Source organism: Amphibalanus amphitrite, unplaced genomic scaffold (assembly GCF_019059575.1).
Source record: "Amphibalanus amphitrite isolate SeventyFive unplaced genomic scaffold, NRLGWU_Aamphi_draft 000188F_arrow, whole genome shotgun sequence".
NCBI classification, from domain to species: Eukaryota; Metazoa; Arthropoda; class Thecostraca; order Balanomorpha; family Balanidae; genus Amphibalanus; species Amphibalanus amphitrite.
The window spans coordinates 18,697-40,316 of record NW_024881683.1 but is presented as its reverse complement, the minus strand read 5'-3'; the positions used below and the strand labels follow the sequence as shown (position 1 = coordinate 40,316).

The 21,620-nt window shown below is 51.5% G+C and overlaps 1 protein-coding gene across 3 annotated transcripts in view; it reads right to left on the bottom strand.

Annotated features, from left to right (window-relative positions):
* The window catches only part of LOC122384405 (potassium channel subfamily K member 6-like), a 46,812-nt gene that overhangs the window by 17,272 nt on the left and 7,920 nt on the right, over nt 1–21,620 (bottom strand). For all 3 annotated transcript variants that reach the window (XM_043371788.1, XM_043371790.1, XM_043371791.1), the window contains one exon: nt 5,677–5,816. In XM_043371788.1, coding sequence (XP_043227723.1) covers nt 5,677–5,816 — 140 coding nt within the window. The remainder of the gene's footprint in view (nt 1–5,676; nt 5,817–21,620) is intronic.

Below are 21,620 nucleotides of genomic sequence, written 5' to 3'. Positions count from 1 at the left end.
AGCTGGTAATCCGGGTTCCAGTACTGGATCAGAAGTGCGACAAATGGCGACTAGAAACCTTCGAGAAAATATGTCTGTCAGAGCAGTAATACAAACTAAACCCAACATAATATGTGTTGGCATTCTCATTGATCTAAGACCTCTTCTGTTTGCTTTCGCAACTCGAGCTAACGATGTCAGATCATAACATTATTCACTTCTAATGCCTATCATTTTCTGCTTAAAATGGTTTATATGACATAGTTATTTTCTTAGCATTTTATTTAATTTAATCCAATTAATTTATTCCATAATCATATTTTTCAGACTGCCGGAAGGACTGCATAAAACACGCACCCCTTTGATGTTAAAAAGGTTGGCGGCCAACAAGGAACCGTGGGCGCCTGCCTGCCTGTTTGATGTTTCCCCACTGCCTTAGATTTACACTGCAGCACGTGTTTGCCGGGCACGTTATGAGCCGTTCCGCTGAAAGGGTAAGCGAATTCGGGTCGGAACGCCCTCCGTCTAGACCACAAAAGTGATTGAATTACGTGTAATCGTGTTGGTGGGTAAACGAAGCAGCCTAGCCGAGCTGAGAAGAGCAGCTCGAGCTGGAAGGCTGGCTCGCTGGCTCGCTGAAAGGCCGACAGTCTGACAAGCTGAATGGCTAGCTGGCTGAAAGGTGACAGGCACAGTGTGCTCGCACGCTGACAGGCCGACTGACTGAGTGACTGGCTAGTTGAATGGCTGAACGATTGGCTGGCTATCGCCTGACTAGATGCCAAGTAGCTGACTGGCTGGATGACTCTAGTGGTAGCCTAGCCAGACTCATCCAGCAGCGCTAGCTCGTTCCGCGAAGCTCTAGCCTCTGTCTCCGAGAACCATAGCTGAGAGAAGGAATCTGACCAGATTTGCAGCGCTAACAAGGACGGCTTCTCTGAGGCCTGGGAGACATGATAGTCTCTGGAGCCGTACAGAATTCCACAGACTCTGCGGGCTCAGAGATGACCGGCGCCACTGAGCAGATTGGAAACCAGTGCTCATCATTCAATGGAGTCGCCTACTCGTATAGGCAGCTGATAAGAACGCCGAGAAATTCAAGACTGCGGTACGGCAAAACGACACTATATGAGGGAAATTGGAAAAGTTATGCAGAAGTTATTGGCGAAAAATTGTAGACAGTGAAATGCATGCCGCAATAGATTTAGACAATGAATTTAGAATAAAGTTAGTATGGAGATTTATTTCCTCTTCCGGGAATTCGTCTGCGTCATTTTCTCTGCCTTCTCTTTCCGTCAAACGTTATAAAAAACTAAAAATGAATATTCCCACAAATGTTTTGTTTGTAGCGCTGTATTTTACAGAGCGTTAATCCACCGATAAATCTTTTTCATGACGCCGCTAATCGATCCTGACATCGACCTGGGCTGCCGTGACCAGTCATGTTCATTGTCACGGTCGGCGGGGCTGACATGGAGCGCCAACAGGGCGAGCAACAGGCCGGGTTTCGGGCGGCTGCCAGCGCTGGAGAGGCGCCAGCCAGCCAGCCGGGACGGCAGTGGTCGCCGTCACCCCGGCCGGCCCAGACCCTGCCGGCGGGCGGGCGGACGGAGCCGGGCCGCCGCCCAACAGGCAGAGCCGCATCGATCGGCTCAGTCCCGCCCGCCCGCCGGCCGGAGCGGTGGGAGGACGGCGCGCCGGGACGGACCCGCCCTCCCCGCTGGGGGTGGACGGTGCCCCGAGACGGACCCGCCCTCCCCGCCGGGGGTGGATGGCGCCCCGGGCGGACCCGCCCTCCGCCGGGGGTGGACTGAACATCGTCCGGCGGGAGGACGGCGCCCCGGGCGGACCCGCCCTCCCCGCCGGCGGCACCGAGTGGCGGTAGACCTCAGGGAGGCTGGACATCGCCCAGAGCAGCAGCCCACCTCTGGGGAGGGCCGAACATCGCCCGGATCGGTGGCCGACGTCTGCGGAAGGGCTGAACATCGCCCGACGTCTGTGGGAGGGCTGAACATCGCCGGGCGTCTGCGGGAGGGCTGAACATCGCCCAACGTCTGCGGGAGGGTTGAACATCGCCCAACGTCTGCGGGAGGGTTGAACATCGCCCGACGTCTGCGGGAGGGCTGCATATCGCCGGGCGACGTCTGATGGGGGCTGGACATCGCCTGCCGGTGACGGACCATGGTGGCAGACCCAACCTCTCAGCGGTGGCCGATTCATGGAGAAGCCAGAGTGGTTTCGACCTCAGAGAACGTACTAACATACCACCCGCATTTGAGGAAAGAATTGATTCGTTGAGTGTCTCACCACTCGGGACCTGTTCTGAGCACTCGTCACCCTCGGGAGGAGTGCCAGGAGCCACCAGAGTTCGAGAACGAATCTGAACAGCGTCTGATCTCGGAAGGTATCTGAACATCGCCCAATTTCCACAGCATCTCTGAGAATAAGCGAGGGACATTGTTCAGTTAAATGAGAGCCAGGCGGGATGATGTTAACGTGCAGAAGGAGGAGTGGTAGGCGGTGCTGACGGCGCTGTACTTGGGACCGTTACACCCTCACAGTTCAGCGGAGGAGAGTATTGGCAGTCGCGGTTAACCGGAGCGCGACTGGGCCGACAGCAGATCACGCAGCTGTGGCTAGCCAATTACTCGGCCTCAATCCGGTTAGACGGTCGGCTAGGCGCTGACCTGAGGCCATTACAGATACTCCACTGGCACACGCATGGTCAGTACTCATATATGAGGCTCTATGTAGTGAGAATGGAAAATAAAGCCATATTATTTTGAGGTGGGTAGAATGTTGAGATAGCACCAATTGTAGAGCTGTTGCCCACACATTTACGACGCGCTCCAAAGATGCATCATCAAGTCAACAAAAGTCAACAGACCACAGAACTGTGGACGGGTTATACAGCAGAGAAGAGAATACCGAGCCGGCCACGGAGGCGGAGGAGGCGGAGGAGCCGCTCTCTGAGTGGCCTACCCACCCAAACAGGCCCCGGCCATCAGGCCAGCCGTAAAGAGCCGCTCCATCCCGCCACCCGCCGCGCCGCGGTCACGTTTATACCGGTAATTGCCAATCCTGTGTCTAAGCGTCGGCCGTAAATGGTGTTGGCCAGTGTAGCGGGGACCATCCGCGGCCCTTTTGGAGCCGCTGAGTGGAGCAGAACGAGCGCAGCCCGGCGGGACACTGACACGACGAGTGGTGGAAGGGGGCGGTCCAGTGACAGCGGGGGACGGGGGACCGGCACGAGCGAGTACCGCGGCCGGGAATAGATACCGAGCGGCAGGCTGAATGACGGCAATCAGCCGGTCTGAAATGAGGCAATCAGGCGCATCAGGAGTATCTTATACAGGGTGCGAGACTGATTCTACGGGTTAGGATGGAAAAATCATGGTCTTTTAGTTAGCCCAGGCATTAGCACGGATTTAGCAGAGCTGAGCTATCATGTAATGATTTTTTTTTTCATGCACTAACTAATCTACAAAATAGTCCGCCGCCCATGAACAGACGACCAGGAGTGTCCACCCACGGTCCCGCACGACCACAGAACCATACGTTAACACCAAAAACAAAAATATGCAAGTCGTGACACTCCCTGCTAAGAAAAGGAAAATAACAAAAAAAGAAGCGAAAAAAACCTGTGCAGCCAAATACAGATGCAAGTAGTGTTATGAGTCATGCATACAAGGGGCGGAAAGAAATCAAAGCTAAAAATAGCTTTGACTAGACACTACGTTTTTTTTGTTTTTTTTTTCTTCAGTACCTATAAATTCATACCTTGGTTAGTTACACATTCGTACAGGGAGTTGGAACAATCACACAAGGACATGGGTATAAGCCGGTAGCATGCAGATCAAAAGGTCGGTGTCGGTTCCTGGTCAGGTTTCAGCATGGTCAAGTGCCCACCGAAATAGGCCACCCAGCTAAGCAAGCTTGTTGCTGGGCGAGCCTAACTCGGCAGGCGGGGTAGATGAGGGGCGAGTTATTCTAATATTGCTTTCTCTATCGGAGATAGAGACCACTACGGTATCTAAAACTTCTAGGACTTCCTCTTGCGGCAGGCGCAAAAAAAAAAATCCACAGATGTGTCTAGACCTGATATGTTTGGTGCGTCATGCGCTTTTCATAAGAATAAGGATGATACATTACGTTATTGTTTCCATCACATTACAGTACCTTAAATAGCCTATACACGGCACTTTTCATTACCTGAAGTAAATGATATGTCAATGTGCATTGCGATATCAGCCAGCCGTTTTTATATGACGGGAGCGTTACCACGGTGCGTGAGCCGGATCCGACCCAGACGGTATTGCGTAGGTCGGCCGGCCGCCGGCCATCGGATGATGTGGATAGAAATGGCTCAGGGTGCACTGCACATGATACAAAGTGGTTCGGTGTGCACTGCCTGCAGCAGTGCCACACAGCATGATCTATAAGCCGGATCTGCCGTCCCGACGAAAGCTCACTCCACCCCGTCTGGCCGTGAGACCACTCACTCACTCACTCACTCACTCACTCACTCACTCACTCACTCACTCACTCACTCACTCACTCACTCACTCACTCACTCACTCACTCACTCACTCACTCACTCACTCACTCACTCACTCACTCACTCACTCACTCACTCTGCCGTCCTCTCTCCACCCCAGCCAACATCTGCCCTGTGTTTGTGTGCGTGGGTAATGACGTGGCGGCGGGCTATGGGGCTTTACCTGTGATAAGAGCCCTCTCGATGGGAAGGGAAAGGCTCGTCCTGAGCTGGCCAGAGCCCACAATCAGAAGAGGGTACCGCAGTTATGTATACAGAACGACGACGAGCTACTTTATTTATTTATTTTTTCATCAAAATAGAACGACAGACGTTTTAGAGTCAGCACTATAAAAAATATAGCAGTTTCAAAACCACAAACAGATAAATGGTGAATACTTAATGTTATTATTCGCATTTCGATGCTCATAAGTAGTGTCCATATTAACGCGTTGGAGGACAACCAGGATATTATGCCTCACTATGTATATTTGCACCAAGACGTGGGATGTCCCGCTCTGTATTCATTAGGCGAATTGCCTTGGAAGATAGAGGTCAGCTAGTCTGACGCCGCCACCAACTCATGAAACGAGCTGGTATCTGACTGCATGCAAATTGTGTCATAGCCGTTAACTACGAGATACAGCTTCAAAAGCGACCCATGGGTGACATTCAAATGGGCTTAATCTAAACGAGGGACGACTGCTCAAAACAAAATAATATAAATGTCACTTGTATTGATTGCTTTAATCGCTCTTCACATATATCCAATCAGTCAGTCAGTCAGTCAGTCAGTCAGTCAGTCAGTCAGTCAGTCAGTCAGTCAACCATCAGTCAGTGACATACGAGTACTTTAGGCTTTAATCGTTAAAATCAGGAATGCCAATCACCATGAGACTGATCATTGTCCCAAGTTTGACAGGACGCAATCATTACCTCTATAGTACCTGACAATCAACTCTCAACTTCAATGAGTGGCGGATTCGCTTTATATGATAAATTAAAACTTTAAGTGTTATGCATAGGACATGTGAAGCTGTCAACTGCACCATTGTGACAACGGTACTGAACTCTTATTGTGCTCCTCCTGCCCCCCTTTATTCCACATCCCTCCGCAGCCAGTGCAGCAGCAGAAGTGACCGCACCCGTGTCACACCTACCTGCAGGAACATGGTGGAGGGCACCATCAGCTTCTCCACGAAGGCCGACAGGATGACCAGCGTCAGTGGAATGCCGATCAGCGCAAACACCACGCAGAAGATCTTCCCGCCCTCCGACAGCGGAGTCACGTGACCATAGCCTGCGGGCACAGGGCGACAGGCGTTGGTCATAACACGCGAACCGGGGGGGGGGGGTGTAACAGCTGGGATATAGTGCAGAACATAGTATGCTAACAACGACGTAAACGGGTTTTGCTGTAAAATGCATCACAAAGCACCAAAATGTAGTAATTAAATTGACGGGGACACTTTTCCCACTGACATTACGTTTGAGAACTCTGACATTTTCTCCGTCCACCCGCTGAGGCCCGATCAGCTCGGCGCCAGCGCGGGTGACCTATCTCTCCCGCGCGGGCGTCTCGCCGCCCCATAATGCGGCGCCATCCATCACCCAGTACGCGCTACGCCGACCGTTTATTTCCTACTCCGGGGAGGCGGCCATCGCTCAGGCGGCGATCGCAGCCCTCAGTGGGACGGTATCCCGTCAGCGAGCGCAGGAAGCGAGCGAGCCTGCCCGGGCCGGAGGCATACAGTACGGTACAGGCCACAGGGATGGGTGTCTGCTTAGGTGTTCCAAGTGGCTTTGGGTCTTTGTATGCCCCCCGGGTTCCAACATGTCCTGTATGTAGGTAGCTAATATACTGGCATAAGAATTCTAGAAATCAAAGCTATGCGCAGGTGACTTGGTCTGTCATTAGCTGCCGTTTATTGCGCGTGGAATCGTGACAGGTGGTTAATGAGTCATCAGTCAGGTCCCGCCGCGCAGAGCTGGAGCGCACGGCGCCGAGTCGAGTGAATCCAGCTTCCTACATCTGCTCCTAGATGGCAGTAGTAGTCGGCGCCTGAAGGTAGACTGTACCGCAGAACACCGCCGCATAGAAAGCGTTAGCTTTTAGCGATTACTGGAGAGTGTTGAAAAAAGCAGCAGGATTATCTCCATGGTTGCCGAATAAATGCAAGCGCCTATCAACTAGGGTAACACTGTCATTGATCGATTGCAAGCCAGCAGCTACCAACACAATAAACGTTGAACTACTTAGTTTCGGAATGGAAATCAATGCCAAAGTTGAAATGGCATGCCTACACGGAGTAGAATATCTAAAAGTGGAATGTCTAAATATCTAGTGGAATATCTAAGAATTCCACTGCAATTAACCCTCGCACGACCAGGCCATTTCTCATAACACGAACGACCAGGGGGGGGGGGTTGTTACGACCCCCCCCTGGCGTTTCGAAACGGAAGGTCGTAGAGCTTAGCGGAAAAAACCAACGGATTGCTCTCAACGAGATCTCGCGATTGGTGGTATATTTTTTGGTCCTAGGTCAACATTTGACCTACTTTTGACCGGTCAAAGGTCAAATTTTCGGAAAAATAGACTTTTTTCAACTTTTGCCGGCGATTGCGGCAAAACGGTGGGAGATATCGACTTGAAACCTTCACTATCGTGTTCCTTGATCAATTCTCTATCGTTTGGTATGTATTTCGTTTCCCTAGCTCTAAAAATGGCGCGTTGGGAGCGCCGGAAGTCGGCAAGGTCACAGTCGGCGGCAGAAATTCGAAAAATCAAAATTTAAATTTTTGAAATCTGATTGTATTTTTGGATTTGGGAGGTCCATTTGCTCCCTATAGAAGCTAATATTGCTGCATATTCCCATTGAGGTGACAAGAATTAGCAAAATAGTGGTTCGGGCGCTTTTCAAAAATAGTACCGGACGCTGTTCCACTTGTGACGTCATAGCTCCGTGACCTGACCTGACCCGGTCAAATTTCTTATACCATATGATAGCCAATACTTGCCCCAACATGCATGGGAAGTTTCATCATGATCCATCAACCGATGTCCGTACCACCGGCAGGAAACCTCGGGCGTTGGCACTCAGTTTGTGAAAATCCGGCCGGAGGCTGTACCTCTTATGACGTCATAACTCCGTGACCTGACATGACCCGATCAATTTTTTTTCGGCAAAAGATGCGCAAAGGTTGCCCCAGAGGGTATTGAAAATTTCAGCCCGCTACGACAAGCCGTTTAGCGTGCACTTTGAAAAAAAACCTCAGGGGGGGGGGGTTGATACAACCCCCCCCCCCTAGGCGTTCTAGGGTTAATTTATTTATCAGGCAAACCCAGAAAACATTTTTCTTTTTTTACTCTGAGTTCTGAGTCGGCACACATAGCTCAATGATGTTTCCGAACTGTGCACTTCTTGCTGTGTTTAACGATGCAAAAACTGCAATCCACCACGCTAATTTTCAATCAACATCCAACAGTGGCGGCGGAAGGTATTCTAGGATAGGGGTGCAAACGATATTGAAGCGCCCCTTCCCGCTGGGCGCCCCTTACCATATACACGGTTGTAGTAACACAAACAGTGGAGAGACGTTTGACAATGTGTTGTACCTGTTAATACGTTCAGAATTACAGTTTTTATGTAACGAGAAATAGTTAGGTACATTCCATAGCGTAAATGTAACCTTCATAATGTTCGTTTAGAAACAACCTCATCACCATATCATAAGATTCTCCGAATAAGGCATATCGAAAAGAGTTCCACGGTTCAGTGAAATTAATGCCGCCCCAATCTCCGATAGGCGCCCCAGGTGATACATGTCGCCAATCAACACCAACGGGCGCCCCATTGAAATGAATACCGCCCTTCAACACTGGCAGACGCCCCAGTGGAATGAATGCCGCCCCACAATGCCGATGGCCGTCTCTGCACTGGAAAATCAGTTTCGCCCCTATACAGGCGCCCATAGAAGTTTGCAGAATGCTATTCCTGGTCATAATCATCTCCCCAGTAAAAAACGCAAAATACGCCCTAGCACTAGGGGTGTAACCGCCCATACGGACAGTGCAATTTTACAGGTCCCAATCTCGGACCTCCCTTAACATTCATATTTTGTAAACGGCAAACCGCCCCCGATAAATGTTACACAAACTAATTTCCTCTCGCATATCGGCCATCAGGCGCCCCTTTTTGTCGCATGGAGCCTGCAACGCTATAAGCCCTCATATGTTCGTGTTGGCGTTCGGAGGCTATCGCCTTCAAAGACGTCTCCATACATGTTTCTTTTTCGTCCCACACACAGGCGCCCCTCTTTCGCATGCAGGCGCCCCTCTTCCGCATGGCGCGCTTCTCGAGTGGCTGCGCCCTCCTAGCCTTTATCGCCTGGCAAGATTATATTCGACAGGGTCGGCAGCATCTGCCTTTGTTTCAGATAAGGATGCCCTCCACTCTTCAGCATATCAAAAGATACTTTTCCCAAGTCATTGCCACCCTCTTCGTGTCACAAGTGCCTTTATCAGTTGCGGTGTCGCACTGCTCAGCTTTATGGCCGCCGCACCTCTTATAACTTCCTGCCTCCTCTACAGATTTTCGAGGCGCCCCTTTCCATAGCTTTAGGGTGCAGCTGCCCCCCTTGCCCCCCTGCTTCCGCCGCCACTGAGTCATCCAACGAGGAGCAATCGCAGCCGTCCCGAGCAGCATTTCTCTTCCAAAGCGGGTCTCGAGCAAAAACAGCCGATCGTGAGCAGAAACGTTCTAAAGACCGAACGCCGGAGGCAGAACTGGATGAAAGGCGAGCGTTTCCGTTTTTCAATGGCAGCGATACCGGCGGTGGTATGTTTATCGCCATCGGTGGCCGCCCTATTGATCTGGGTTGATGCGAGCCCGGCGACAGGCGGCGCCGACCGCGGCGGAAGCCGCCGCTAAATTATTCAGGTCGGCACCCAGGCCCAGTCTCGGCCGCCATCGTCCACAATATCCGGCGGTAAACGTCACGTTATTAACGCCAATAAACACACCAGACAGCGGAGCAGGTCCGCTCCACGGCAGATTGCAGCTCGTGAGGTGAGCAATAACCGGTAACGGTCTGTGGTCTCTGTTGAATTTCTGACTGAGCCGTATCCCGATGGTAGACATCCTTTCAGCTGTAGAGGCAGGTTAGGTATACTTTTCGCCTGCGGGTAAACTGAGCCCCCAATTCGTATATAGTAAAGGTAAGGCACTGTGAAGTGTGAACTTTGAACCTTCATAAGCGTAAAAATTCAAAAACACATTCATTTTTGAAAAACAAATGTGAAAAGAGTTTATAATGGTTCAAGCGCGGTCAAGTCTAACTTTTCGTCACTACCATAGCCTGCATTTCATTCCAGTTTGACGTCAAACACCGCCACTGACCAGTGACCAAGGGCCACCCTGAACCAGGAACTGCAGAAACGAGCGAGACCACTCTGGTCAGATTCTCGCCTCGGCTGTCAATTTCGATATGTTACAGCGGAAAGATGAGCCGAGCTCTGAGCTGCACGGCACGCTGAAGTTGTGCTGGTGAGTAGGTCGTCACCACACGGAACGTTTATGGGTTCCCGCTTCCATGCGGTCGTCCCTTCCTGCATTTTTCACACGTTCCTGGACTTCAGCAGCTCCACAGCGCGGCGGCTCTCTCTGATGCATTGTTTTCTAAAACGTATGCTAATTGCAATTTAACAGCTCTGGCAAACTGTATGCGAGTCGTTGATTGAACTGATGCGCGACTATTTTCCATCCCTACAAGACTTGGAAGCAGACTATTCCAAGCAAGTGTTTCTCTCGAAATGTGTCGCCGACCACATCACTGACCGGAGGATTCTGTCAACTTCCAGCCGCTGAGAACTGGGCGTCTCTCGTCAGAGGGTCTCGCCATAGCGGCCAAGGCGACAGTGCGGGATCGTCGACACTGAATGGATGCAGCAGCTCGAGTCAGGGCAGTGGAAACTTTCGAACAGATAAAATGTCACCACTTTTGACAGGGCTGGCAGTCGAAATTTCCAAGAAACTTCAACAGAGTAGAGAAAAAAGTCACGATGTTGTTACTATTTAGCAAAAGCAAACATCAGAGATAACAATCAAAGATCGTTTCAGCGTCATTACTGAACGGCCTCACACTATATGTCACTCTGATCATCTTTCTCACACCACGCAAACAAAGGAGCCTAAAAAAGATCAAATTCCATCGAAATGAAGCCCGATCCATCGCCGCGGGACGTGGCAGTGGGCGGCGGCTTCTGCGGGCTGTCAGCTGCAGCTCTTTAGCAGCTGGCTCGACATCGATCCGGCCGACGACGGGTGCTGTGTTACAAGAGACCACAAAGGACTCAACAGGCGAGAAGGTCGGGGCAGCCACACCCGGCGCCGCCGCATACAGCCCCACCCCCGCGAGGGGTGGGCCTGCGGCAATGGAGAGCTGAGAATTGGGAGCAAAAGATTAGAAACGATGAACGGAATGTTTTGGGGCTTGCTTCCCAGCTGTGCTAAGCTAATAATGGCTCGAATGTGGGTTATACGTGTAGTGGACAAAAATACTTCGAGGAATAGACTGTAAAAACAACGTCTGCAAAAAAGTAACAATGGGACAGCTGATTTCCCTAAAACGAATGCATGATGTCCTCACATTTTCCCATACGCCTTCCGGAAGATGCAAGGAAAACTATGAGTCATCCCGTGTGTTTAGCACTTGTGCACATCCGGGAGGGCCAGTGAAAATGTCAAATACCGTTGTTAAACACCAGGAAAAAGTTGATTGACTTGGAAACCTGGTCTTCGTTACCAGTCGGCAGCAGTGCCACAGCCCGCCGCGACGACCGGTTCCTCGTACACCTGCAGTGGTCCAGCGATGGCCTGTCACAGGCACCAGGAAACCGGACAACACCCCGGTCAAAGCTAACAGGGCAGTATTGGGCACCGACTGGCAACTCACTACAAGGAAATACACAAAAGACGATAAGAAAAGTTCCCAAAGGAAATGACACATGCTACCTTCAATCTCACATAAATCGATGCGACCGTGGAACCACTTTTCGTTCTGACTCCCAGCTCCTGGAAAGAAAAGCTGAAGTGAAAACTAAACTTGAGTGTTGTCGCCAGAGCAGCATAAGTTGGGAAACTAGTTTCAACCGACCACTCACGCGTAATAAAAATGTTGTCAGAACTGCTGTTCAAAACTTGTCACACTCATTGCCAAATTTTAAAGATAGCATAACATATCTTGCAATACTTAACTAAACAATGTTTTAAATGCACACGTCTCCCTCGAGTCAACACCGGCAAATTAAACCTTATGCCTGTGACACTCGACCAGCTGCGACGAGTGCTTTTCTCTCTTCCAAACAAATCAGCAGCCACTGACGATGACATACCGATAGCTATATTGAAGCAAACATTTAGTACTATAGGTAGAACACTTCTCAGAATTATAAATAAAAGCATAGTCTCAGAAACCGTGCCCGATTCCTGGAAAAGGGCAGTAGTATTATCCCTCCATAAACGAGACGATCCCGCTGTCGTTTCGAACTTCAGACCCATCACACTCACGCCGACCATATGTAAGCTTGTCGAGAAGCTTGTTCACGAGCAACTTGTCTCATACTTAAACGCTGAAGGCCTCATAAACTCTGACCAGCACGGATTTTTAGCTAAACACTCAACCTGTACGGCGCTTTTAACAGTAACAGATGCGATTTTACGAGGCATGGATCAATCAGAGGTGACGATTTTAACATTGCTAGACCTGAGCCGCTGTTTCGATGTGATTGACCATGCCAACCTTTTGACAAAGCTACAGCAACATCAGGTATCACCCGGCTGGTTCAAAAGCTACCTGGGAGGTCACACGCAGCGCGTAAGGGTTGGTGATACACTGTCGGCGCCTCTGAACATTACCATCGGCACTTTCCAGGGGACGTGCCTTGGAGCGCTACTGTTCAACATCGCGTCCAACGACATTGCATGTCATGTCCCAACCGAGCTCAATGGTTTCCGTATAACATTTGTTAGATATGCTGACGACACTCAGATCGCAATCACAGGACCCCGTGCTAGGATTTTAGATATGAAAACCTCTCTAGAAAGTGTTTTAAATGTTTTACAAACATGGTTTATGCAAAATGGAATGCTTGTAAACGCGAGCAAAACTGAGATTCTTTTATGCGGGGATAGGCGCCAGCTCAGAGCAATTAGCGTGATTCCCACAATTCGTTTCATGAACCAGGAGCTTCAATGTTCATCCAGCGTTAAGAACCTCGGCGTAATCATGGATCAAACTCTGTCCTGGGAGCTGCATGTGACTCGTGTTACCAGCCGATGCATAGGCGCGGGAGCCGGGGGGGCAGTGGGGGCAGCTTGCCCCCCCAACTCTGGGGCCGTGGGGGCGGTGCCCCCACAGCTTTGAGACGGAATACCACACTTTTTTTTGCAAATGTTTTCTTTTTTTGTTGAAAAAGCCGAGGGGTGAAAAATAAGTGGCCTAAAACCGGTGAGAAAACTAGATTTGGGGGTACCCTAGGTTGACCTCTATTATGGTGTGCCCCCCCAGTCGGAAAGTAGTTCCCGCGCCCCTGAGCCGATGTATAGGTATACTCATTGCTCTTTCACATGTTAAACATATCTTACCGCCTGATGTCTTACCTCGCCTGATCGACGCGCTCGTGTTTTCACATATCCGCTATTGTGTACAAGTTTATGGCAGTGCTAACCTGACTGTGATTGCGAAAGTACAAAAAGTGTTTAATCTCGCCGCTAGAGTGCTGTCAGGCCGCCGCAAATACGATCACATATCAGATGTACTTCGCGATTTGGAATGGCTAGATGCTCAACAGTTTGTGAAATTCTCTGACATATGTTTGCTTCATAAGATTTTGACGAGCGGTGAACCATGTGCAATTCGATCTAGTCTTTCATACAATCATGAGACCATCCATCGTACAACTCGACAGTCAGATCACTTGAACCCAGGACGTGCTCATAACAACCATGGAAAGAGACTTTTTACATATCGTGCCGCTAGCCTATACAACCAATTCGTTATCAGTGAAAACATCGATGTCACTTCAATACGCATGCTTAAACGCCAGGTTCGTGCCGCGATTTACCGTGTGTGATTATCCTGTATGACGACGGTCTATGAATAGCCCAGTCAGTGGCGTATTCAGGATCTTGAAAAGGGGGAGGCCAAACCTGCTCAAGGGGCCCCACCCTTACCTTAGGGGCCCCAGTAGTGGCGTACTTATCCCACGCCCAGGTGCGGTTCTTTGCCACTTTCACCATGTGAGGGAGCCTTTTTAAGCACACTCGGCAATCTAAAAAAGAAAAACGTGAAAAGGCCATGGATATCAATAGCTCTGTACCGTATGTAGTGTACAATTTATTTCAGCAGTAGGCATACAGTTTTTTTTTTTTTGCTTTGGTCGTCGCCGGGGCCACTAAAGATTATCAAAAGCAAAATGTTTTGTCAACTTCTTTAGGATTGTAACATTTTTCAAGGGGCAGATGTCAATCTCTTAAGGCTGAAACAGACTCTTTCCGCGTTCAGGAACTCGCATGCGAGATTGCGAGAGCCTATTCAAATCTACTATTATAAATCTTAAAAAGTCCGCCGCCCACGCCGCCGCCGTCGGGGTTACTCCCTAAAAGGCTTATTGCGGCGCCGTCGATTGACGCAGGATGGTGAAATTTTTACCACTCGTGGGTCACGTAAATAAACAGGTCGTATTAGATTTTGGGCACGATTCGGCCGGGGGTGCGCCCGTGGCGCGTGCTCATGTGCGCCATAGGGTTAACATTAAAAACGGCAAAAACAGGCTATTGCTCGGGAACGGTAAGGGCTACGGGGCTGAAATTTTCACGCAAAGTCGAGCGCGTGCACTCATTTGTCGTATTAAATTTTCGACGGTGTGGGTTCAGCGGTGTGCACGTGGTGGGGCCGCGACCGGTGCCGAGCAGAAGGCACGTGCTTTAGGTTCAGTTGTTCGCTTAAAACTGAGTGAAAAGCATCAGAGCCGGGAGGTCGTTGAACTTTGACAATGAATACCGGCGCCGGGCACCGCTCGCCAAGGGGATCACCAGTAAATACAATAAATTTGTTTTTGCAATATCTCAGCCGTTTCTGGGCCGATTTAGCTGAAACTTGGACTGTTGGTGGTAGTGTAGTTTAGGGTAGGGCAGGGTAGGTTAGGGTAGGGTAGGGACGGGTAGGGTAGGGTAGTGTAGGGGTAGGGTAGGGTAGGGTAGGAGGGTAGGGTAGGGTAGGGTAGGGTAGGGTAGGGTAAGGGTAGGGTAGGGTATGGTATGGTATGGTAGGGTAGGGTAGGGTAGGGTAGGGTAGTGTAGGGGTAGGGTAGGGGTAGGGTAGGGTAGGGCAGGGGTAGGGTAGGGTAGGGTAGGGTAGGGTATGGTAGGGTAGTGTAAGGGTAGGGTAGGGTAGTGTAAGGGTAGGGTAGGGTAGGGTAGGGTAGGGCAGTGTAGGGGTAGGGTAGGGTAGGGTAGGGTAGGTAAGGGTAATTTAGGGGTAGGATTAGGGTAGGGTAGGGTAGGGTAGGGTAAGGGTAGGGTAGGGTAGGGTAGTGTAAGGGTAGGGTAGGGTAGGGTAGGGTAGGGTATGGTAGGGTATGGTAGGGTAGGGTAGGGTAGTGTAGGGGTAGGGTAGGGTAGGGGTAGGGTAGGGTAGGGTAGGGTAGGGTAGGGTAGGGTTGAATTGAGTAAAATCCTAACTTACAAAGGACTCGAACAACTCGCATGCATCACTATCATACTTTACAGTTCAATTAAAAGCAGTTTCCCAGTTCTTCACAAATAATACCAATAAAAATGCAAGCTTCTACACCCAAACTAATGCACCCGTTAATCATACATATCAAAACATACAGCTATCGCGTAAACCTGTACCTCTAGTCTACTATTATAAATCTTAAAAAGTTCGCCGCCGCCGTCGGGGTTACTCCCTAAAAGGCTTATTGCGGCGCCGTCGATTGACGCAGGGGGGTGAAATTTTGACGACTTGTGGGTCACGTAATTGAACAGGTCGTATTAAATTTTGGGCACGATGCGGCCGGGGGTGCGCCCGTGGCGCGTGCTCATGTGCGCCATAGGGTTAGCATTAGAATCGACAAAAACAGGCCATTGCTCGGGAACGGTAAGGGCTACAGGGGTGAAATTTTCATACCAAGTCGAGCGCGTGCACTCATTTGTCGTATTAAATTTTCGAGGGTGTGGGTTCAGCGGTGTGCACGTGGTGGGGCCGCGACCGGCGCCGATCAGAGGGCACGTGCTTTAGGCTCAGTTGTTCGCTTAGAAAACTGAGTGAAAAGCATCAGAGCCAACGAAGGCCGACACAAGGCACCGCTCGCCAAGGGGATTCGCCAGTAAATACAATTAATTTGTTTTTGCAATATCTCAGCCGTTTCTGGGCCGATTTAGCTGAAACTTGGACTGTCGGTGGTAGTGTAGGGTAGGGTAGTGTAGGGTAGGGTAGGGTAGGATAGGGTAGGGGATTGTAGGGTAGGGTTGGGTAGGGGATTGTAGGGTAGGGTAGGGGATTGTAGGGGATTGTAGGGTAGGGTAGGGTAGGGTAGGGTAGGGTAGGGTAGGGTAGGGTAGGGTAGGGTAGAGTTAGGTAGGGTAGAGTTAGGTAGGGTAGGGTAGGGTAGGGTAGGGTAGGGTAAGGTAGGGTAGGGTAGGGTAGTGTAAGGGTAGGGTATGGTAGGGTAGGGTAGGTTAGTGTACGAGTAGGGTAGGGTAGGGTAGGAGTAGGGTAGGGGTAGGGTAGGGAAGGGTAGTGTAAGGCTAGGGTATGGTAGGGTAGGGTAGGGTAGGGTAGGTTAGTGTACGAGTAGGGTAGGGTAGGGTAGGAGTAGGGTAGGGGTAGGGTAGGGAAGGGTAGTGTAAGGCTAGGGTATGGTAGGGTAGGGTAGGGTAGTGTAAGGGTAGGGTAGGGTAGGGTAGGGTAGGGTAGGGTAGGGTAGTGGAAAGGTAGGGTAGGGTAGGGTAGGGTAGGGTAGGGTAGGAGTAGGGTAGGGTAGGAGTAGGGTAGGAGTAGGGTAGGGTAGGGTAGGGTAGGGTAGGTAGGGTAGGGTAGGGTAGTGGTAAGGTAGGGTAGGGTAGTGTAGTGTAGGGGTAGGGTAGGGTAGGGTAGGGTAGGGTATGGTAGGGCAGTGTAGTGTAGGGGTAGGGTAGGGTAGGGTAGGGTAGGGTAGGGTAGGGTAGGGTAGGGTAGGGTAGGGTAGGATTGCGTTCAGTAACATCTTAACTTACAAAGGGCTCGAAGAACTCGCATGCATCACCATCATAGTTCATACTTTACAGTTCAATTAAAAGCAGTTACCCACTTCTACAAAAATCATACCAATAAAAATGCAAGTTTCTACACCCAAACTAATGCATCCGTTAATCATACATATCAAAACATGCAGTTATCGCGTAAACCTGTACCTCTAGTCTATATTATAAATCCTAAAAAGTCCGCCGCCCACGCCGCCGTCGGGGTTACTCCCTAAAAGGCTTATTGCAAAGCCGTCGATTGACGCAGGATGGTGAAATTTTTACCAGTCGTGGGTCACGTAAATGAACAGGTCGTATTAAATTTTGGGCACGATGCGGCCGGGGGTGCGCCCGTGGCGCGTGCTCATGTGCGCCATAGGGTTAGCATTAGAATCGGCAAAAACAGGCTATTGCTCGGAAACGGTAAGGGCTACGGGGGTGAAATTTTCATGCCAAGTCGAGCGCGTGCATTCATTTGTCGTATTAAATTTTCGAGGGTGTGGGTTCAGCGGTGTGCACGTGGTGGGGCCGCGACCGGCGCCGAGCAGAGGGCACGTGCTTTAGGCTCAGTTGTTCGCTTAAAAACTGAGTCAAAAGCATCAGAGCTGGGAGGTCGTTGACCTTTGACAACGAAGGCCGACACAAGGCACCGCTCGCCAAGGGGATTCGCCAGTAAATACAATTAATTTGTTTCTGTAATATCTCAGCCGTTTCTGGGCCGATTTAGCTGAAACTTGGACTGTCGGTGGCAGTGTAGGGTAGGGTAGGGTATACGGTAGGGTAGGGTAGTGTAGGGTAGGAGTAGGGGTAGGGTAGGAGTAGGGTAGGGTAGGTTAGGGTAGGGTAGGGTAGGGTAGGGGTAGGGTAGGGTAGGGTATGGTAGGTTAGGGTAGTGTAGGGTAGGGTAGGATAGGGTAAGGGTAGGGTAGGGTAGGATAGGGTAGGGTAGGGTAAGGTAGGGTAGGGTAGGGTAGTAGGGTAGGGTAAGGTAGGGTAGGGTAGGGTGGGAAGGGTAGGGTAGGGTAGGGTATGGTGGGGTAGGGTAGCGTAGGGTAGGGTAGAGTTAAGTAGGGTAGAATTAGGTAGGGTAGGGTAGGGTAGGGTAGGGTATAGTATGGTAGGTTAGGGTAGTAGGGTAGGGTAGGGTAGGGTAGTAGGGTAGGGTAGTAGGGTAGGGCAGGGTAGGGTAGTAGGGTAGGGTAGGGTAGGGTAGGGTAGGGTAGGGTAGGGTAGGGTAGGGTAGGGTAGGGTAGGGAAGGGTAGGGTAGGGTAGGGTAGGGTAGTGTAGGGTTAGGGTAGGGTAGTGTAGGGTAGGGTAGGGTAGGGTAGGGTAGGGTAGGGTAGTGTAAGGGTAGGGTAGGGTAGGGTAGGGTAGGGGTAGGGTAGGGTAGGGTAGGGTAGGGTAGGGTAGGGTAGGGTAGGGTAGGGTAGGGGTAGGGTAGGGTAGGGTAGGGTAGTGTAGGGTAGGTTAGTGTAAGGTAGGGTAGGGTAGGGTAGGGTAGGGTAGGGGTAGGGTTAAGTTCAAAAAGGGCCTAACATACAAAACACTTGAACACCCCGCACATATCACCAACCCTTACAGTTTAATTAAAAACAGCTACCCAAATCTATCCAAATAATACATCTAAAAATACAAGTCAATCACCCAAACTAATGCACCCGTAACATAACATAAATCAAAACATACAGTTATCGCGTAAACCTGTACCTCTAGTACATTATAATTCTTCCCGCATCAATCGCATCCGGGAGGTGCGTGCGATTGATGCGAGCGTGCTTCCATGTATTGGAATAGGCTCTCGCATGCGATTTCCTGACTGCGGAAAGAGTCTGTTTCAGGCATTAGTATCTTGCGCTGGTTGAGGGCACTCTTAACTTTAGAAGGACCCGACTCGGGTTGAACTCTGATCTAGACTCTGATGGCTTTATGTCGCCCACATTGGCCTCACTCCGACCTCTGAAGGCTCATTCTGGCCTCTGAAAGCCCCACACCGGCAACAGAGTGAACCACGCTGGCCTCCGGGCCCCATAATGACCTCAGGAGGAGACCCATGCTATGGCTGACCTCAGGCTCCCCCCTTCCGCTGGCTCTTGGGAGTCTTTGAGTCAGTCTGACGACCCTACGTCGCTCTCGAACCCACGCCGGTCTCTAGAAGCCCATGATGCCCCCTGAGGGTCCCACGCCGGCCTTTAAGGGCCACTCCTACCTCAGGAGGCTCAAACATGCATAAGATCTGAAAAGTGGCTGCCGAGGCCCACGAGGTGGCCACTAATGGCCCGAAGTCAGCCTATGAAGGCCCATGCTGGCTTCTTCTGAGGGTCCAGCACCAGCCTCTAAAGTCTAAAGTCAGATGACAGATGACCCCACGCTGGTCACAGAGTGCTCCACACTGGCCTAAAAGGGCTCCACATTGTCTTCAGAGGGCCCCAAGCTAGTCTCGGTGGCCAATGGGCCTCAATCTGACCTAAGAAGGTCCCATGACGCTGGGCTTAAAAGACCCCACGCTGGACATAGACGGCCCCATGCTGGACATATAGGGTCCCACACTGGCCTTACAAGGCCCCACGCTGGCCTTAGAAGGCCCCACACTGGCCTTAGAAGATCCCACAATGGCCTTAGAAGGCCCCACGCTGGTCTTAGAGGGCTAAGCGCTGACTCCTTGGGGCTCTACACCAGCGTCAAAGGATCCCACGCTCGAGTCTAAGCTTATTTATGGCCGCCAAAGCGACCTCTGAGGGCCCACGCTAGCCTCTGGGGGCTCGGCCTTGGCCTCTGAGGGCCTATGAGGGCCATCAAATGGCGTTTTAAGATAGTTTGACGCAGTTTGACTTGCTGCTTGGGCCAGTACTTTGGATGAGGCCCTGAAGGTTGTTTCTCTTGGGACACTCAAGCAGGCACGTAGCCAGGATTTCGCCCAGGAGGGGGCCGCCTGCTCTCAAAGGGGCCCACTGGTCACCCGGATGCCGCCGTCAACCCAGACAGGGGCGTATCCAAAACCTTTCGATGAGGGGATTGGGCACAATGGGTCCGGTCCCCCTTGCAGACGGGTACCTCTGTCTGTCTGCCTGTCTGTCTGTCTGTCTTAGCCCTGAGAAAATGTGCAAAATTGGCAGATAAAAGTATTATTTTTTGCTTGAGAAGTGTGCATAAAATACACGGTATTTTATGAGGAAGTGAAGCGAACGAGCGCCTCAGAGTCACCTGCATTAGTCCCTCAGAGGTGTCGGTGAAAGGCCGTCAGATGCGCTGGTGTGGGGTCCTCACAGGCGCCGTTGTGAGGGCCTTAGGGCTTAGAGGCACTGGTGGGGGCCATCAATTAGGCGTGTGTGGGGCCCTGAAAGTTAATGGTGGCCCTTCATAGGCCGGCAAGGGACCCTCAGAGGTCGGTAAGAGGCCCTCAGAGTCGCTGGTAAGTGACCGTCAGATGCATAGGGCGCTGCAGTGCATAGGGCCCTCGGAGGCGCCGGTGTGGGGGCTCTCAGAGCCGCCGATGTAGGCCCTTAAGAGGCACTGGTGTGGGGCCCTTAGAGGTGGCAGTGGGGGCCTTCGCAGGCGCCGTTGTAAGGGCCCTCAGAAACACCAGTGTGGGCCGTGGGGCCATAGCAAACGGGTATGGGGCCTTTACAGCTGATCCCTTATTGGACGGCAAGAGCCCTCAGGGCCGGCAAGGTCCATCAGAACCTGGCGTGAGGCCCTTCTGGAGATAAGTGTGGCTACACAAGAGCCCATGGGGTGTTCTCACAAGCCCTGTGGTCTCCTCTTCAGTTGAAGCGATGCCAGCGCGGGCCCTCTGTCGCCAATTGGCACCGCAGGGCCTCTCGGGCGCGAGGGGACCCTAATCCCTATAACGGACACGTGCCCCCTCGCCCCTGGCCATACCATTGAATCTGAGTGATAAAGGGCCGTTCAGGTAATCAGGGGCCTCTCACGTGACCAGGGGCCTTACAATTGACCAGGGACTTTCAATTGACAAGGGGTCTTTCAATTGACCAGGGGTCTTTCAATTGACCAGGGGCCCACCAGGTGACCAGGGGACCCTCTGATAACCAGGGGACGGTTATACCAGGGGCTCCACGGGTAACTAAGGGCCTTTATGTGACTGCAGGGGCCCTTCATATAACCAGGTACTCCCCGGGTAAACATGGGCTCTTCAGGTGACGAGGGTTTCTTCAGATCACTGGCCAGGGGATCAGGTGCCCCTCAGGTAGCTAGGGGCCCCTGATTAGATAGATAACTAGGGGACCCTCATATACCAAGAGGCCCCACTGGTAACCAGGGGCCTCTCAGATAATCAGTGGCTCTCAGGCAATCACGGGCCCCTTAGGTAGTCAGGGGCCCCTCAGGTAAGCAGGGGCGCTCAGGAAACCAGGGGCCCCTCAGATAACCAGGGGCCCCTCAGATAACCAGGGCCCCTCAGGTAACCAGGGCCCCCGTAGCCAGGGCCCTTCAGGTAACCAGGAGTTCTTCAGATAACCGGGGACCAATCAGGTAACCAGGCCCCCTCAGATAACCAGGGGCCACTTAGGTAACCAGGGGCCACTCAGGTAACCAGGGCCCCTCAGATAACCAGGGACCCTCAGGTGACCAGGGGGACCGTCAGGTAACCAGGGCGTCCCTCAGGGCCCCCATGGCCCCCTTGTGTACATCATTGCACTCAAGTGACCCAAAGGGCCCACTTGCATGTTTGATGCCAAAGGGGGAGGCCATGGCCTCTTGGCCTCCCCCCTGGATACGCCACTGATAGCCCTGTACTGTGGAATGACCGGATTATGTGAAATAAATAAATAAATAAAAAGCGAAGATAACCAACAACTTG